At 43.3% G+C, this 18,632-nt stretch overlaps 1 protein-coding gene across 5 annotated transcripts in view; it reads left to right on the top strand.

Annotated features, from left to right (window-relative positions):
- Positions 1-292: 292 nt before the first annotated feature.
- Positions 293-18,632, top strand: part of abi1a (abl-interactor 1a) — a 40,572-nt gene continuing 22,232 nt past the window's right edge. For all 5 annotated transcript variants that reach the window (XM_079754916.1, XM_079754914.1, XM_079754915.1 and 2 more), the window contains exons 1-2: positions 293-539; positions 10,005-10,172. In XM_079754916.1, coding sequence (XP_079611042.1) covers positions 423-539; positions 10,005-10,172 — 285 coding nt within the window. In that variant the 5' untranslated portion in view covers positions 293-422. The remainder of the gene's footprint in view (positions 540-10,004; positions 10,173-18,632) is intronic.

Below are 18,632 nucleotides of genomic sequence, written 5' to 3'. Positions count from 1 at the left end.
CGGTCAGCCAAACGGAATCGACTGGTAATTCTGAAAGTGTATAACACAAGTATAACTTATAAATATGAGAAAATCACGGCAAACTAAGGCAATATTGTTGATATTTGAACTTCATGTTAAGTATTGATTTTAAATTTGCAAAGAAAATAGGCCGGTGATAAAATTACTCGTCTATTTAGAAAACCGTTACAACCGGATATCTCGCTCCGTTTCACTACGTTACCCGGCATGCCCCTCGGCCCGAGTTCAAAGTGTCTCGTTGTGTGCTACTTTTCTCTCCCAGATGGGGGGTTACGCCGAGCCGAGAGCAGCTCCAATCCCACAATAGCGACGGAGTTTGTCAAGCAAGCGCTGCTGGTGGTTTTCAATCTAAAAGGGGGATAAAGCTAGCCCTGGGAAGCTCTGCGGAGGAGAGATGTAAAATGGCAGAGCTACAAATGCTGTTAGAGGAAGAGATTCCCGCCGGTAAACGTGCGCTTGTGGAGAGTTACCAGAACCTGACCAGAGTAGCTGACTACTGCGAGAACAACTATGTCCAGGTAGGAAGACACAACACCAGGGAACACCCGAGCATGTCTCCTAGTGCTTCCCCCGCCTCCCTGTCGTTTTGAAACCCATGGAATGTGTCCGGGGACAGGATATGTATATAAAGATCCCCGGGCGTGGATGCGAAATCTGCCCGCTGCATAGAAGCGACTCAATGTCTTCAATGTCTCATATCTATAATTTCTCTGTCCCATATCAATAATGTCTCTGTCTCAGTCTCATATCTAGAATCTCTCAGTCTAATATCTGTAAGGTTTCGTATTCATAGTGACTCATATCTATAAGTACACGTTGCTGTGTGCCGCAGGAAACATCCACGCCTGCTCACCAGAGTAGTAGATCAGCTAAATCAATGATTTCTCTTGGGTAGTTTACACAGAGGGTGTGTCGTCTACTTCTGAACGGTCCGAACTTAACCCCGCTGCACACCGACATGGAGACCGGGGGCTCCGGTGTTTGAGTCGGTGGTCGGTGGTTTTAAACCTGTGCTTTATTGATACACGAAAGCGAGTGCAGACTGCTCCCCGTTTGGCCTAATATAATGCTGACGACTGCTGAATGTTTGAATTGAATCAAGCTAACGTTACTTATATTAGTCAGACTCAGGAGTGGGATGTAACGTTACTTGACTTCCTGAGTAGTTATTGAGATACAAATTAGACATAGTTCATATTCAGTAGTTTGGTCATGTTTTTGGTTTGCAGTACTTCTTGTATGTGCCTGTTGACGGCCATCTGAGTTGTTCGACAACGTCGCACACAGTCTAGATATATCTATGTATCTACAGGCCTATAACTGTATGCATATAATTTGCCGAATTAGGTTTAGCACTCTGCCATAACTACGTCTGTTTGATGGTTGGAGGTTATTTTTTTCTCATCGAGTCAAGTATGTGAATAGTGGTTAACTTTTATCTGACTTTGTGGGCTTGACTAAAAGCGGAATAAAGGCAACAACTTAAACCTGTGAATTGGACAAGATCCTGAAAATGAAGAGACAGTGTGACCGACATTGACGAGGAAACGGAACACAGAAGGCCACAGAAGGAAAGCCCTAACAGCCGAGGAGGGTGTGCCCATCCACGATGCAGTCCCGGAGGACTCCCTATAATTTAGTTTTTAGGGGCAATTTGGTTTCTTGTCAGTATTTAGGTTTCTGATTATCCATCTCACCAATAAAAGGCCATTTAAAGAGACCCTTGTTAATTACCACAGACAGAGAAACGGCCTTCAAAGGAGTTGAAACCTTTGAAAAACAGACTTGGCCTGTGGCCACATCCAATTGGCTGCGTTATATGTGCTGTAAAGATAGGCATGTATGCCTTCTGTTGTATCATAATGCTACAAATTTAGCCTGCTGTGGGTTGATTAATGACTTAAGACATTGCTTTATAGGTTACTGTACAAATTTCACAAGCCTCTTCTGGCGTTGTATAATATTGGTTAGTCCAATACAATGAAACGTATGAAGTATTTAGTTGATATGATCAAACTCCCAAATTATAACGGGTTATAATATGTAAAATCAACTTGAGAACTACCACCATATTTTAGGTTTTGTTTTGATATGAATGCTTATGAAACTAAATATATAAAAATACATCAAAATACATGTTTTTATTCTTTAACGTTTATGGTTAGTTAAATAACGGTGAATGGTGTAGAGTAATATTATAGGATTTTGAGGGCCATGAAGTGTGGCAGACTCTTTACTCACTTGGTTCAGTCTTTCCATCTTTCAGATGACACACACACACACACACACACACACACACACACACACACACACACACACACACACACACACACACACACACACACACACACACACACACACAGTGAATCATTCACAGGGATAGGCCCACATGTCTCAGCCTGTCTTCAATTCTCTTGCTTCTCCCTCTATTTTTCGTTTTCTCTATATTGATCTCTACCTCTCGTTGTCTCTCTCTCTATCTGGCATGACTGCCAGACTGTTAACAGTACAGTGACGAATTGGTCAGATTTATATAAATTATTTTCAAGTTGTGGATGTTGTTGACTGTGTGTGTGAGAACATTTTAAGACAGATGTTGGTACAGAATTGACATTGTCTTTCAATGGTGTACATTTCTCTCTTATCAGCCTTTAGAAAAGAGAGCTCAATCTGAAATTAGAATGGGATTTAAATGTGATAAACAGCTATTTCCACCTTTTTAATGTAAGAAGAATATGCTGTTTCTATGATGTGGAAAATCAGTGTGTCACAGCAGGGGTTCAGGGCTGTATTTGCAATTTAATAATATGTAGGATGTGTCTACATACACAATGTGTGGAGTAGAGTGAGGATCCACTAAGCATTAAGCCTTTTCGCGAAGACTATATCGGCACACCGAGGTGTCAACAGAACTGGTTCAAGATATTCATCTGCCGCGCTCGTCCTTGAACCTCCCTGCCCTCCGTCGCTGAGCTCTTTGTTCTGCACCTGAGACACCTGTGACAAGTGCAGGCCCCCTGGGCCATTTCCCCAGCCTGCTGCCATGCTGCCAGGGAGAGACACGGACCATATGCCGCGGCAACCGTCATCTTTGGGCGAATACGGCCACCTGCTGTGTAGACCTCAATGATGCAGAAGCAGCTCATCCCTTATCCAAATAGAGGCAGAGAGGCAGAACCTAAATTAATGCACACATTGTGTAGCATTGCATGGCAGGGCATTTGGTGCATGGTACACAATCTCAACAGCATGCCATGTCCAGGTTTCAGTAGTTGACGCACACCTTGGTTCACTTTGACATTGGGTCTGCTGTTTACTTCTGTCTGAAGTATTCTGAAAGTGTGTGTGTGTGTGTGTGTGTGTGTGTGTGTGTGTGTGTGTGTGTGTGTCGGTTGATGCTTTTTTGCAATCCTGCTTTAGAGGGACATTTGAGAAGGGGTGGGGGGAGAACAAAAGGGTGAGGTCATTATCCAGCTGCTAACACACAATACGTATCAAGTCAGAAATCCCTAATGGAACCTTCAAGCAACACGTTCAAAACGTTTTTCAAACGACAATAAGAGTACTAGGCCGGTGTCTAAAGTCTGCTGGAGGTGAAGCTATTTTCGATTTGGTCCATTTCCTAGTAGGGTAGTTTCATGCGATACAGGTGTCTCTGCTGCACCTGTAGGGATTGTTGTGTGTACCAAGGTGTTGGAGTCAAAAGGAGGAAATGGAGTGAACTGGTTATATCCAGGTCACATGGCTCATGCCTTACCTAGTGTTCCCTGGGAGAGAGCCAGGGCTCCGAACGTTGATAAATGAATCACTTTTCCAAATTTTCTTCATTTTCACGCTTCCTGTATGTCTCTCGGGATTAGAGTCCCATTTTTCTGTCTTTCTATTTTTTCCCTCCCTTTTTCACGAAGACCAGCGGCCTGGTTTCTCAATGCCGCAGTTCATTCATGTATTCTACCACCTGCTGTCCACCCGTAGTTGGTTTTGGTTCGATCCATAGAGTCGGCCTGAATGCTATTCAGAATATAGGACACAGAAATGTGGGGGTGCATTAACAGGACAGCTATTGGTAAACACTTTCTTTTTTCAAGACCTATTTTACTTCAAAGTGCTGCAAAGGTAAACTGGTCAGATTCCGCTCTGTAAATGGGTCATACAACTAGATTCAGTTAAATTTAGCCGTTGGGCTTCCTTTTAAAGCTCCCCTCCCCCTAGTGTTCAGGCTTCATGCTAAGGAGGAAGAAACCGTGCATTGTGTCCCATTGACCCATTTGACATATCAAGATACTTCTTCATGCTGTTTTACACACAGTTTTTTGGATGCTAAAGGGGGGGGGGGGGGACAACAACAAGAAAGGGAATTATTAAAATCCTAGTATTAATAATGCTGGTATTTTAATTGTCATGTCCATCTTGTGACAGGGACTTCCTGGTTGGGTTCTGTTGAATCAGCCGTTGGTAAGGAAGTGCTTTTGTGTGCTAGCCAATGTGCCAACTGTACAATCTTTAAATATTTCCACAGTGTATATCTCATTGTTTCTTTCACTTTAGTGTAATCCAGAATTAATCTGGACTATTTTCCCAGATTACACATCGCTACACTCTTGACACACCAAGAAATTCAAGTCACAATGTGAGAAATTTAGCCCATTGGAATCACCTGAACGTATATTTTAGTTGAAAGTGATTATAATAATGTTATAAACTACATCACACCCTATTGCTGATAAGCGGAAATATGAAAAATGCTGGGACGGCCGTACGTCTCTGATTACAATAATCTTACTATGGACACTCCCAAAACCCCTCTCACTGACACCACACCCAGCCAGCCAGCCAAGCTACGCTGGGTTGCGTCCCACAGTGGCACAGCCAGTTAGAGCAGACAGAACACTGCTCTTGAGTTTTTTTGAATTCTGAAAGTCTCCCTCCTACAATCTCTGAGGGGCTTAATATTACACATAATGACTTTAATAATCATCCACACAGTTATTTATACAAATTCAAACGCTATGAATAAAGTATAATAATAATAATCTCTTTAATAGTGCCATGTACAATATAGGTAGGGCATTACAAATAAATGAACCAATTGTCAGGTAAACCACCACACTGTATTTGCCTTTGATTCACTAAAACATTGCACTGTTACTGTGCGATTTCAATGGTAGGATGTATACTACTGTATGGTGGGCTAGCACCAACTATATGCTGTTTTGAGAAAAAACATACAGACACAAGAACATGCTCGGAATGGATCGATCCTGTCCTCCCGGTCTCTTGTGGATTCTCCTACTCCCCCCCCCCCCCCCCCCTTCCTTTTCGTCCAATCAGTGTCAAGATGTCCAACAGCAGCTTGTAGTGGCTGCCCTTAAGTCCTGCTTATCTCATCCCAGTCGATCCTTGGGTGATAACTGCTCGATAACCGACACGAAGCAAAGTGTCTTGTGTGCACTATTCTGTTATTTACTGTACACTACGTGCAGGGTGCGGAATACAGGGTAACAAATACAATGTGGTCTGTAGGGTTGCCGGGTTTATGTCAATGCTCCATCAAGTCATCAAAGAAAATCTCCACACTGTCCTGTATCCTGCTACATATGGATATGATCAAAGGTCAGATCCATGTGGAAAGGTTCCACATGGATCTCTGTCCATCTTTTGAGGAAAGCTGATTTAATTTGGATTGGAAACCTTTTGAATGTTTCTTTTATGGACTGTTAGTTTGCGTTCATGGGTCTTTCCATTCCTATGTGTGTATTTTGCTTGCTGACTGAAGTGTGAACAACACTTGGGGATAACGGTTGGAGATTCCTCACATTCTTTTGTCTTCCCAGCTTGTTTCCCTCCTGGACAAGTGGGAGCACTAACAGCCACCTGTCAGTTGGGCTAACGGTAGCAACACTGTATTGTCGCGGCTTTGCCAGTATTTCTCTTTAAACTCCGATCCAATTGTATCATAGTGGACTTTAATTTAGCAGAGGGCAAGTTAGGAGCAGGGTAAGCTCTAAAATAAATGTTCTCCATGTTAGGCTGCAGACATAAGAAATAAAAAAAAAACAGTACCTTTTTGACTGGGAGGGGGACATCCTACCCACTAGACTTCCCCCGGCTAAGTATCAAAATATTCTGAAACCAGGTGAACCGGACCTCAATGTTTCCTGCTATGATATTCGTTCTCGTTGTGCTATCCTATATCCGCTATGAATCCTGGTTTTGGAGTTGGGAGCATGTGTAGTTTGTTTCCAGGACTTCGCCTACTCATTCAGTCGGTGTCCTGCCTGTACTCTAAGAAGCTTCTGACTGGAGAGACCAGCTGAGACGTGGGAGGCTGTCTGGCCGTGTGTTGTCTCCTGATCTCTGAGCAGTCTCTCTCTCTCTCTCTCTCTCTCTCTCTCTCTCTGTCTGTATCTGGTGGAGGAGGTTCAAACCCTGTGATCCGCAACTTCTCAAGTGTCATCTCTCTAGGGGGGGGGTCAGATGTGTGTGGTGAGAGTTGGTTCACACTGGGCAGTTCATAGTTTTATGAATTTGCGGTGCTGCCTTGGTCAACCACTATTGCTTTTATAATTCTGTATACACATTTTCCCTTTAGACATGCATAACTAAATCTGTGGATTCATTGTTTTTTAACCAATGACGAGTGAGCTGTTGACAACTCTTCAGCTGCTCATGTCCGCCTCCTCCCCCTCTACCTCCTCTTCCTCCTTCTCCTCCTCCTTCTCCTCCTCCCCTTCCTCCAGTCATTGCTACAGTTGAGAAATATGAGAGGAAATGCCCCAGGAGGGTTACAGCTCCCTGGGAACCCGCTGAGATCCCTGGCTCTTTAGCTCCTCTGCTACACTACGACACGCTTGTTTACCCTCCTGCCCGAAGAACCTACGACTTTATTGACTTGGTTTTGCATGGGAAAAACCCATGGTTTCTAATATCAGGTCCCAACTGGATCTATTACTGATCTTTTAACTGAGGCTTCAAAGTAAAAGAAGCCCTTGAGCTGGGCAGTATTGACCGGTAGTTCTGACCCTAATATCATGACCACGGATCATGTGACCAGATCTTGTTTGGTCTGAACTATTTACTGCCGGGGAGACAAATGAGTAGAAGAATGTGACCATGCGTGTTGCAATGTCGGTGTATCGGGTTAGACTGAGTCTTCAGTTACTAACAATACATTCCTCCCATCTATTTATTTTGCATATACATGTAAACGAGTTGTTGTAGAAAAGTGTACATTTTCAATTCCGTACATGTGGAATAATCTTATAAGAAAAAAAGGAAACGGGGAATATGATGTTGACATCACACCGTGGTGAACGTGCCATGCAGCTTATGTTTCTACCCCTGTTGGTCTGGTGGTTCTTTCTCACAAGATGTCGCCCGCCCTTGTCTTACCTCACATTCCCTATATCTTCAACTTAACTACCCTTTTCTTTCTTTTGTATCTGACTTTGAAATATTTTGCACTCTCCTCCATATCCAAGCTATAGGGGGATTATTTGTTCATCAACACGGCGGATGCGAGCAGAATGATGGCAAAACGAACATTTGTTTGATCGGTTGCCATGGTTATCTCGGTGTGGTTAATTTGCAGTTGCGGTGTTAATTGGCAATTTTACTGTTACATTCAACTGTAATCAGAAAACGCGGTTATATGCTATAGACCCTATAGTATCTGGTATAAAGGCTGGGACGAATTTCGAATTATAAATATGTACAATCCATAACGTTAGCTCTCTGGCTCATAGCTCAGCGGACTAGAATACCTCCCGTTGCCAAGTCGTAGCTATGGCCCGTCCTATTTATGTGAAAAACGTTATATTTGGATTGTAAAACACTTGAAAATATAAATGAATGATCTTAATTTCTTTTCTTTGGTAAGTAACTATGGTATAAGTGGGATATGGGCATCCCCCATAAGTGGGATGCCCTTCGAGGTGTCTAAAACATGTTTGATCGATCGTAATTAAAGGGGACTACTTTTTGAGGGAGATGAACTCAAACAGAGTATAGGCCTACATGTAATAAGCATGCAATACGAATAAGAAAAAGCATAATTATTAAAGTATTTGAATTGTTTTATTATATTGGCAAGCAAGAAGTAGAATAAATGGGATAATCAGTCTTATTAAAAGGGTTTGTGCAACCAACCGCACAACGAGACATGATTGCGGCTCTTGTCGCTCTCTTTCTGCCAACGACATGCGCGTAGAGCGGCGAGTGACGTACAGTGACGTAGACTGATAATCCCTCTATTGATGAAGCTTATATGTATAAGCTAATCAATTTTTGTATTAGTTTTTGTCATTAAGCAGATGCTTTTATCCAATGTATCAAACACTGAATTTAAGACATGTAAGCAGCAGTTAATGGCTACTCTGCATCTCTACCGAAGGATGCATACAGGCAGCCCGTGGACGTCGGGGATGGGAACCCCACACCTTTCAGCTGGGACTAAAACAGCCTAGCACCTACACTACGCTGGCCTATTATCTAAACATTATCAAGAGGTCGGTGTGTCCGAGTGAGCAGTTTCTGTGTGGGTTTATTGCCTGTGGTTGTTAATGGTGGTTGCAGTATTGGCAGAATGGTTAGCTGTTTCTGGTATTGATTTTAGAGAGCGACTGTTGCAGCGTAACAGCAGTAGAAAAAAAAGGATGCTTCGAACACCAGCATGTGTGGGTTATTTCTTTGAACATCATTCAAATCCAGATACACTCTAAAGGCTGATTCAGGTCTTATTCAATGGGACATGTTAATGTTGTTTAGGGGGAGATTTCCCCTAAAACAACATTAAGTGAAATATAAAGATTTTTGTCTGCATGCTTTATTCAAAAGGTGAATAATAATATTACTTTTATATTTGCTACTTTTATTCAAAAGGTGAATGGAATGAAAAACTAGCTTAATTTTAAAGCTACCTCAAAAACCCCTCAGAATGCTGGTGACAGATAACAATTTTCCCCGTACATTACTGCAGGACTCCCCAGTGATAGTGTTAGTGGAGAGAGAGTGTGGTATGTGCTGCTACACACTTTTAGCAGATGTATAACCGGGCTACAGCCCTCTGGAGTAAAGTGTGCTTCCTGTAGTGTGTTGTTTTGTTACACATCTGCTTATCTCATTGCTACTGCAAGATTTGGCACATTGAGATGCAACCTGTGTGAAGCAGGCACTAAACAGACAAGCTGCTAACTGCCCTGCCCAGGTCACAGGAATCTAGCCAAGTGGGTGGTTTTTAGATTAGAAATGCTCCAGTGCGCACACGAATGTACACACACACAGCTATTCACTTCACACTGTAAAACCCGATCTACAATAATTGAGCACTCCTTTTATCCCTTTCATTTGACCATCTCCAGTTTTTACATCCTTTATTTCTTCTTTACTTGGTATTTTCATTCTTTCGTCCCATCTTTGTTTCTTTTTTGCTTTATTTCTGTTTTCCCCGTGTTTCACACACCGCCCCTTCTGCTGCTGCCCACAGGGTAAACAAGTCAGAGGCTCGCTATCATGTTGTGGGTATGTGTGTGCAAATGTAGTAACGTTTTGTGTCCACTATACCAGCTCAGGGTCTGGGTTCCACCTCCTGAAACCCTAAGGAAAAGAAGAGGCAGATAGTCATTGTTTATTCATAAAGTCATCTGGCATTCATTATGTATGCATGATACATATTTATATTATACTGTACACCTTATACCTTTCCCTTTTTTTTTTGCATCTGCTCTCTTCATCTCTCCTGTCAATGCCTTTCTGTGGGTCTCTCTGTCCTCTCTCGCTCTTTCGCTGTCTCTCTCTCCCTCCTCTCTGCCTCTCTACCATCTCTCGCCCTTTCTTCCACTCCTCCCTGTCTCCATCGTATAATCTCCTCCTCTCCCCCTGCTCTCATAAATAGCAGTTCCAATGGTCAATTTTGTCATGATAAAACGTGTGTGCCCATGGTCAAAGCATGTGAAACCCAAAGACCTCCGTTGTCTGTCCCCCAGGCCCAGGACAAACACAAGGCCCTGGAGGAGACCAAGGCGTACACCACCCAGTCCCTGGCCAGCGTGGCCTACCAGATCAACGCCCTGGCCAACAACGTGCTGCAGCTACTGGACATCCAGGCATCTCAGCTGCGCCGCATGGAGTCTTCCATCAACCACATCTCCCAGGTCAGGGCACAACGGAGCTGATGATCTGACGATCTGTGTGTGAACCAACATGTGTGTGTGTGTTTCAAGCAGAAATTGACTCTGTGCGCGTGCGTGCGTATGTTTACTACAGCAGGGCAGAGCGTTTAGCTAGTGCATATTACAGAGATGAGTAACTACTGACCTCATCACTCTACACAGTGAAAATGCACAACCGTGTTTATTTATTTCGGTCCATCTGTTGTAGACATCCATAAACTGTATATACACAGAGACTGAGAGATGAACATACATATATATATATATATTTATATATGCATTTCACACAAAACAGGACGCTTCCGTTTCCAGTTCACCAAAAGAGTTTCCTGGTAATTGTATTTGTTTTGTTGGTTTTAAACCCTGAGAATCACAAGTTCAGTTGGTTAATTTACTCTTGGATTGCAAGTAATATTGATCTATGAGGAAACCGATAAATATTCATACAGATTAAATTTCTGTATTTCTGTGCTGTTAAATAAAAACTTTTTCCCTTGGTCGAATTGAGCCAATTTCAGAGTTTCAGTAGGATCAGTAGTTTATCATAATTCATGATTTGATATGTGATGTAAAACAGGTCAACTAGCTAGAAACGGCTGCAAAAAGATACACCATTACACAGACAGTTAACATGTTGTAGACAATTGGCTGAAAATAAGGTGGATACCGGTATTGTAGCTGAACTCGACCTGACAAGACGGAACTGCAGACCTGTACCCGTCCGTTAGGGTGTGTCTTTACCATGAGCACCTGGCACCAAGCCCTGGCTAGAAAAAGCAGGTAAATCAAGCCTCTTATCCAATCACGGCACCAATCACTTTGATGAAACCATGGCTCCTAAGCCATGTGAGCGCTACTAGCTTAGCTCTTCATGTTGGCCGCCAGACTGTATATTGGCACACAGCTGTAGCACCCTATGTATCTCCCTAAGCCACGGACACGCTAGGACATGGCGTTGTAGTGAGCAGCATTGCAGTGAGCTTTTTGTTTGTAGTACGTCACGTTTGTTTGGTTTTCCTGACAGCTGTTTCCGAGAATACCTGGAATTCTTCAGGGCTGGGCAGAGTCATCCCAGTCACAGGAGAGAATGTAGTTCTGTTGAACGTGGGCCCTGGGTTAGCCTTCCAAAGCTTAATTGTATTACTGAAGTATGAAATATGAATAACATAAAGAAAGAAAATATTTGAACGCATTGTCAAATGATCCTTTACAACATTGACAAATAAAAAGAAAAAACACTCCTGTATAGCATTGGAGACAAGCCAGTGGAGGGAGGGAGAGAGGGAGTGGGAGGGAGAGCCAGCAACGCGACAGACCACAGATCTTTACCAAATAATGGTAACAGAAGCCAGACCTAGGTCACTGAGGTTTCCATGGCAACCCTGCAGGCCACCAGGGATGGGCATATACGCAGTAGGGCTAGGCAGGGTGCGGTGACTTGGCAGAGCTAAGCGACAGACTGGCGTAAAGGTCGGACCGTACTGTAGTCACTGTACTTAAGCTTTCCTGTGTTCATACTGGTAGGACTGTGTACTCCAGTGGTTGGGCTGTGTGTGTGTCCCTTCCCAGAGGGTTCTGGGTTCACCACACTTCAGCTGTCCCTACAATGCAAATACCGGAGCAAGATGCTAGAACCCCTGCCTGCTAATTATATCTAACAAAAAAAAAGATGCAGCTTCTAAAATGCTAAATAGTTTTTCTGGGGCAGGATAGGGTTAAGATGGTGGTTAAGATGTTCGGACTCTCTGTCCGAAAGGTTCTGGGTTCGGTCCCCAATGTCCGCTGTCCATCCAAGATGCCTTCTACCCTCTACCTGATCCTTAATGACATACTGCTAAAACTATACCTCTAAGTCGCTCTGGATAAGGGCCCTGCTAAATGACTAAATGGCAGAAAAACGAAGGTCTCTTCTCACTACAGGAGGTTCTAGAGGCCAACAGGAAGCATTCAGTAATGCTTAGCTAAGGGCTTTCATTTCCTGCTGTGTTGGGCAACAAATCCTTCTGAGTATTTGTTTGTCATCATTGTCTAATAGAATAACTAAAAGACTAAATGGTAGTAAACAGTAATAGCATGATTGCTTTAAACAGCCACACAGGAGGAATAATAATGATGGGGGTCCAAAAAAAGGCCATCTGAATAACAAGTAGATCATATTATAAAATATTAATAATGGATAAGAATATAATTTGATTATTTAGTCCATAAACTCCCGACTTCCCATAACTCTGAAAGCTGTAGACACCTTTTCAAATAGTCTAACCCTCGATGAAACTCATTGACTCAATAGCATACTGCTTGTTGATCTCACCTAGTACTTATGAAGTATGCGGTAATTTAATGTTTGTTGTTGACATGTTAAGACTGGGGATGTGGTCAGTCTAGTGCTGGTGTTATTGTTCTGCTTATACTCTCTGCATCACCTTGGCAACACAGGCGGTCGTTGATCATAGATGTATGTCTAAGAAAATCGGGTAATAAAATCGATGATAATATTATGGGAAGTTCACAATTTACATTGATGTCTAATTTGATGATGCACTGTAGTAATTTAATTCATAATACACTTATGCGTCTGGCCCAGCCCCAGTGTAAGTCCTCCTGCGCCTACCTGAGGAAGCTCAACGGTGTTTCTCTGGGATGCGTGCAGCAACTGTGACCCCTCGACCTCCTGTGGAGGAGCCATGGCAACGGTCCAGATGGGAAAGTGTGTGTGTGTGTGTGTGTGTGTGTGTGAATCCCTGGTAATTTCCACAGTTTGCTATTTTAGTCATTTAGCAGACACTTAAAGTGGCTTACAGGTCATTAAGGAGCAGGTTGGAGGTTAGGGCGTATTGTTCAAAGATCACCCATTGTTTTTGCCAGTGTTGATTCCAGAAGGGACCCAGCCCTGGAGTCACCGATCACTTATGAGGGAATCTTTGTGATGCTTTTAAGGATAAAAGTATCGTCATGTCTGGTTCTCTTCACTGCTAATGCTAGCCTGCGTCTACCCGACATTAGCTCATGATGTTGATTGCATGTATTTCTTGGCTCCCTCTGCCATTGCATGTGCAACTAATCATGTCGCACACATAAATATGGAGAGGGTGTGAGTTTGTTCACTTGTGGTGTTGGGTTTCTTTTTTTGTCTAACCACTAGGCCCTTATTTCACCCTTTTTAAAAAGTCTTACTATTAACATTCTTATTTTAAAATATATAGAATTTGGTCACTTCATAACATTTTATTAAAATAGACTGGAAACTATTGCCATGCATTGCCATACAGTGCTTTTAAGCAAGACATTCCAGCTGAAGGCATTTCCAGAATCTGTTTACAATGGAGCATTATAAATGTTTGTAACTTTGTTGTCGTTCTTTGCTAGTTTACTCTGCTGTACAAAAAAAACGCTTAATCAACGCCATTACTAGAACATTCCTTTCTCCCTAACAAAGTAATAATGTCCAATTATGACACTTTTCTTCTGCTGTCCCTGACAGCCGACCAATGGCTGTACAGTGTTGTGGGGTTCCTCACGATAAGCGGTTAATATGACTCATTCCGTCTCATGATAGAATAGCTTGAGTTTAGCCCTTTTCTGCCCTGTATCTGTTCTCTGCTGTTTAAAGCCCAGGGAATGGTTGGGATTAACCACATGCCTGCTAATGGCTGGCAGTGACAATGGCTAGCCGGGCTAACCATTGTTATCAATTGTTATTGCACACTTTAGGGCAATATCAAGCAGAATTAAAGCTGTATCTTCCTTCAGTTATGTTGCACGTTTTTGAGTGTTAATAGGTAAAGAAGAGAAGTGGGTTCTTCCTTCCAGGTTTACTGGGCTACTACTTGGCTTGGTACCAATGCGGCCTTGAGCGACATGCCTAACCCCTACCTCCTCCGCAACAAAATGTATCTAAAGTCCCTTTTGATAAAAGTATCTGCTAAATCACTAAATAGTAACAAAATAGTATCACCTCTTAGACTACAGAAACCTGTGGCAGCCATTATGATCATGAAAGTCTTCCCTAGGGTTTCGCCTGGGTCTGTGCCTGCATGCGGCATTGCTTGATTTGCATACTACTTTGCATGCTACTTTACATTGCTATAAACAAACCTTGAGGATTTTTTTCGGTCATCGTTGAGAAAGACGTTCTCTTCTGCAATTCTCTTCAGTTCTGATCTGATGATAGCTTCTGGATCCAACTCAATGCTCAGAGGGGGGGCGGGGGGGATAAGGCGAAATCAGAAGTGGCGCCAGATAAGAGAAGGGCTCTCTTGACCCGCCGTCTTGGCTCAAACTGCTGGTGTCAGGCAACAATTACCGTCCCAGGAGGAGCCTGGTGGGAAAAGGTTTCTGTTAACTGTCCAGTTTGAGCAAAAAATTGGCAGATAAACTGTCCAGTTTCCATTGGCTGGCATCCCCATGTGTCCTCGGAGTAGTGTCTCTTCACAGACGACAGAACCTTGGATGTGCTGACCGCCACACTGCGTTGAGACCCTAGTGGGCAGAACAGAGAGGCACTTGGTCTTCACCGAGGGGGCCACGTTGGCACTGACGGTTGCTGGGACTGCCTCGCCAGAATGATTACGACTACAACACAGCATGTGGTGGGAGGAGTGCCGGCTGGCCCAGGAGTTTCCAGCTGAGAGATTGTGACTGCATGTTCGCTGGTTCCAAGCCCAAATCCTCATAGGGGAAAAGAGCGAAAATCCAGTTGAGTGTCCAAATAATTAGCCAATAATGGGTTGCAGTCACTCATATATCGTAATGTAAATGTCAAGTATAGACGTAAACGTTGCACATCAGGAGTATGTTGTCAACTAAAAATTGTAGATTGCGAATAATAATTTTGAAATTGGAAGCCATGATGTTGTGATTCCCGGCAGATTCAAAGATCAGATCTGGTTAACATATGCATGCTTTGTGGCCCTCGTCTTAATCCTTGCAGAACAAACGTGAACCATGCGCCTAGTACCCGCACACTGCTTATCTTGGCTCCCAGCGTCCTTATGACCTTGACCTCCAACCAGAACTCCTGGAGGGCTCTCATTGGACGATAAAGGGAATTCCTGGTGTACAAGGAGGCCAGTAGTATGAATCCGGCCAGGGAAAACAGTTTAGAGGAGATGGGTCTCTTGGACTGAGTGCATTGGAATCAGGGCTTTTGTACTGTGATCTCTCTGTGTAACATAGCAACCCTCAGTCTCTCTGCCAGAAGACTGGAACATCTGGGCTCCGTTCTCTCTTTCTTTCTTTCTTTCTTTTCTATCTGCTTCGCTCTCTATTTCTTGTTTTCTGTTCCTTTCTCCGATCCCTCTCTTTCGCCCTAAATATAAGTCTTCTGGGGTTAAGCCCTATCATTAACTATTTCACATTTGTTTACACACACATGCTCCATATTATGCATGTAGAAAGGTATTTTGTGAATCAAGAGTTATTTTTGCCATTGGCTTGTGAAACATCTGCCTTCGACATATCATTTGTGCTTTTAAGTTGCTATGACCATGCACCTGAAAAGTATTTGTGAACCTGAAATACCAATGTACTTGCATCACTATTACAGACTTAGTCGAGTATTATTCCATCGTTTATCTCACACAATCTTCAGCCCAACCTGACAACGCCTACACTACCATGTGTGCATGGGTGGGTTGCGTCTGTATGCCGGTTGCTGTGTGTGTGGTGCCACTTTGCCAGTTTTGAGTTTGGAGTGGTAAAGTTAAACCATCAGTCTACATTCCATATCAAAGTCGGGGGGGCTTTTTGAAATTCTGCTTAAGACTTTTGTATCTAAGTCTGGAGGGAGAAGAAGTCAAACTGAGTACACTCAAGGATTTGAAATTCTTTGCAGAGCCATTTGACAATACCTGGTTTACTGCAGACATATAACTCATCCGTGCCGTGTTGCACGTTCTTCTGTAAATGGGTGACTCCCTAGATCTTCCATCTCTCGCTGACCTCTAACCTCCTGCCCCTGATCCCCCCCCATCGCAAACATGGCAAAGAGAAGAAGGGGCCACGAAGGGTCATTGTAGTAGCAACAGAACGCCAACCGCAATACATATCTATTTTCTGTTTATTGAAAGTTTATTGTTTTGGAATGAGGACACAGGGATGTTCTGACTATAGGACTGGGTGGGATTCCTTTGTGTATATTGATTGATTCTGTATTCGTAAAATGGTCACACATATCTTCTTTATGTGCTGATCTTTTTTGAAGTGTTTAATCAGACCATTCAGGCTGGGCATCTGAAAGATGCAAGCCAATAAATTAAAAACTACAAATTTTAAATACGATTTTAAATTCTCTCTGGTATCAGTATGATCATCTGATTCTCAAACTCTCTAACATTGCACCATTCTGCCAGCACTCAGCATCCTGCAACTCCCACTTGCATCCCACTTCCCAATTGTATTTTTTCCATTGTGGGCCAGGTGGGTCATAGTCCATAAGAGGTTCTTTAAATATTTTCTCTCCTCTCTGCTTGGTGCTTGCAAGGCGGAAAGAATTCCATCGTCATGGTGACACCCGTGTTGACCCACGCCCATCCCTATATTGTAGAAGGCAGGCCAGAAACCTTACTCGAGAAAGGTTCCTCCTTTCTCGAGTATGTGGTTGTGGAGGAGGATGGGGAAAGGGGGTGATGAGGAGGAAGCAACATGCAGTTCCAGGTGTGACCTAGATCCTCCATTTGTTTTTGACTTGGACATGAGAAAATGTATCTGGAAATATTATAAAACAACTGTGTGTGTGTGTGTGTGTGTGTGTGTGTGTGTGTGCGTGTGTGTGTGTGTACACGTGGCCAAAGAGAATAGATCTGTCAATTTGTATTCATGCAGCCTTTTTTCCAAAAAAAAAAAAATCTGATTCATGCTACCGCTAAGATAGCTTTTATCCTATCATTATAGGTACCGTTTATTGAGGAATTGCCCAACTCTCTGGATGTCAACCCTCAGCCACATTTAAAGGTTACGGAGGCGGTCAAAATGGGGGGAGAACACGCAGTAAGCCTATCCAGAAAAGAGTTTGGCTCCAGAAATACAACCCTTATACCTCAACAGATGGATCCGGGTTCCGGCTCACAGTGTTTTCTGGGAAGAGACCAGGGCGTTCAGAAGGCATACGGCTGACAGTCGTTCAGCGTGAATGTGGATATCCACTTGAAAGTATGGCTGGCACTACTAGAGCCCTGTTCCCAGGCTCAGACCCAAGCAGAGTGTCAAACCCTCTGCCAGCTGAATCGACTAAACACGCTGAACGTTTAAAAACCAGTCCGCGGAAGCTGAACCCAGCCAATCCAGCGAGACTTGACTTGAAAGTGGCTGCCTGTTATGTAGTCAGTGCTCAGAGACAAGTAGAGCTGAGAAGACTTGAGGCCTGTTGGTCTGGAATGGCTTTTCTCACTAAATGTCATTTCCATTTAAAGACAGGGTATTACAGAAAAAGATTTTGCCTAGTTTGGGCATGCTACTCAGTTCACTGTCTGGGACGTTATTTAAGTGACGAGTAAACAATAGACTATTCAGCTAGTTTTTTCCTGTAGGAATGTTGCCGCCAGTGAAATCTCGGAAGAGATGATACAGAATAGTCGTGTAGAGGTGGATAAAGGCCAGTTGTGATGTCACTTCCATCTGTTTTCATGCAGTAGAGTAGCAGCTCTGCTTGTGAGGAGGGCGGGCCTGCACCTCCCAGCTAATAGCCTTAAGTATTTCCAAATAATCTTTGGAATCTGTTTGTTTTGGGACAGGTCTAATTAAACAGGTAAACATTTGAAAGCACTAAAGCCAGTTGTTTAGGAAATGGCGTTGCATATATTTCAGCAGGAGCTTTTATCCAAAGCCTTTCAAGTGAGACTGAGAGCCTAACTTGTTGAAGTAAATTCGAAGTAACTATTACATGCTGAACGAGTGCACGTGCACAACTTGATAGTGCTGAGTAGTGATTGACCGATATATCGGTCGGCCGATATAATCGGCCGATATTTGCGTTTTTACGTGTATCGTATCGGACGATTTTTTTTCGTAACATTTGTTATCATAGCGTCATTTTTATGATGGAAATTGAGGGAGGCTTAGCCTGGAAATCCAGACCCACATCTAGAAAGCTGTAGGGTCTGGCAACTAGTAATTAAAATAGCCCAACTCGAGGGGCGGCACCAAGCATGCATTCGAAAATATCAGAAGAATACAAGGGGGGACCTATCCAGACCAGTGGAGCTAACCAATAGATGTGACTCTTGCCGTATCCGGTCGTTAAAACAGCAACGCTTTTGGCCCGCCTATAGTGATACATCGATGTGATTGATTAATGTTCTGGGCCAGGGGAGGCCCAGAATATACACAAGTATATTGCTTGTTCCCAGAGTGACTCGCTGAGCAAATTCAAATTGTGCTCTCGCGGGAACTCTGGATTTCCAGGGTAGTATCGGCTCCAAATATCGGCTCAAGAAAATCGGTATC

Source organism: Pollachius pollachius, assembly GCF_949987615.1.
Source record: "Pollachius pollachius genome assembly, chromosome: 17".
In the NCBI taxonomy this organism is placed as follows: Eukaryota; Metazoa; Chordata; class Actinopteri; order Gadiformes; family Gadidae; genus Pollachius; species Pollachius pollachius.
Note: the sequence above shows the minus strand (reverse complement) of the source record. Positions and strands in the feature narration are given on the sequence as shown.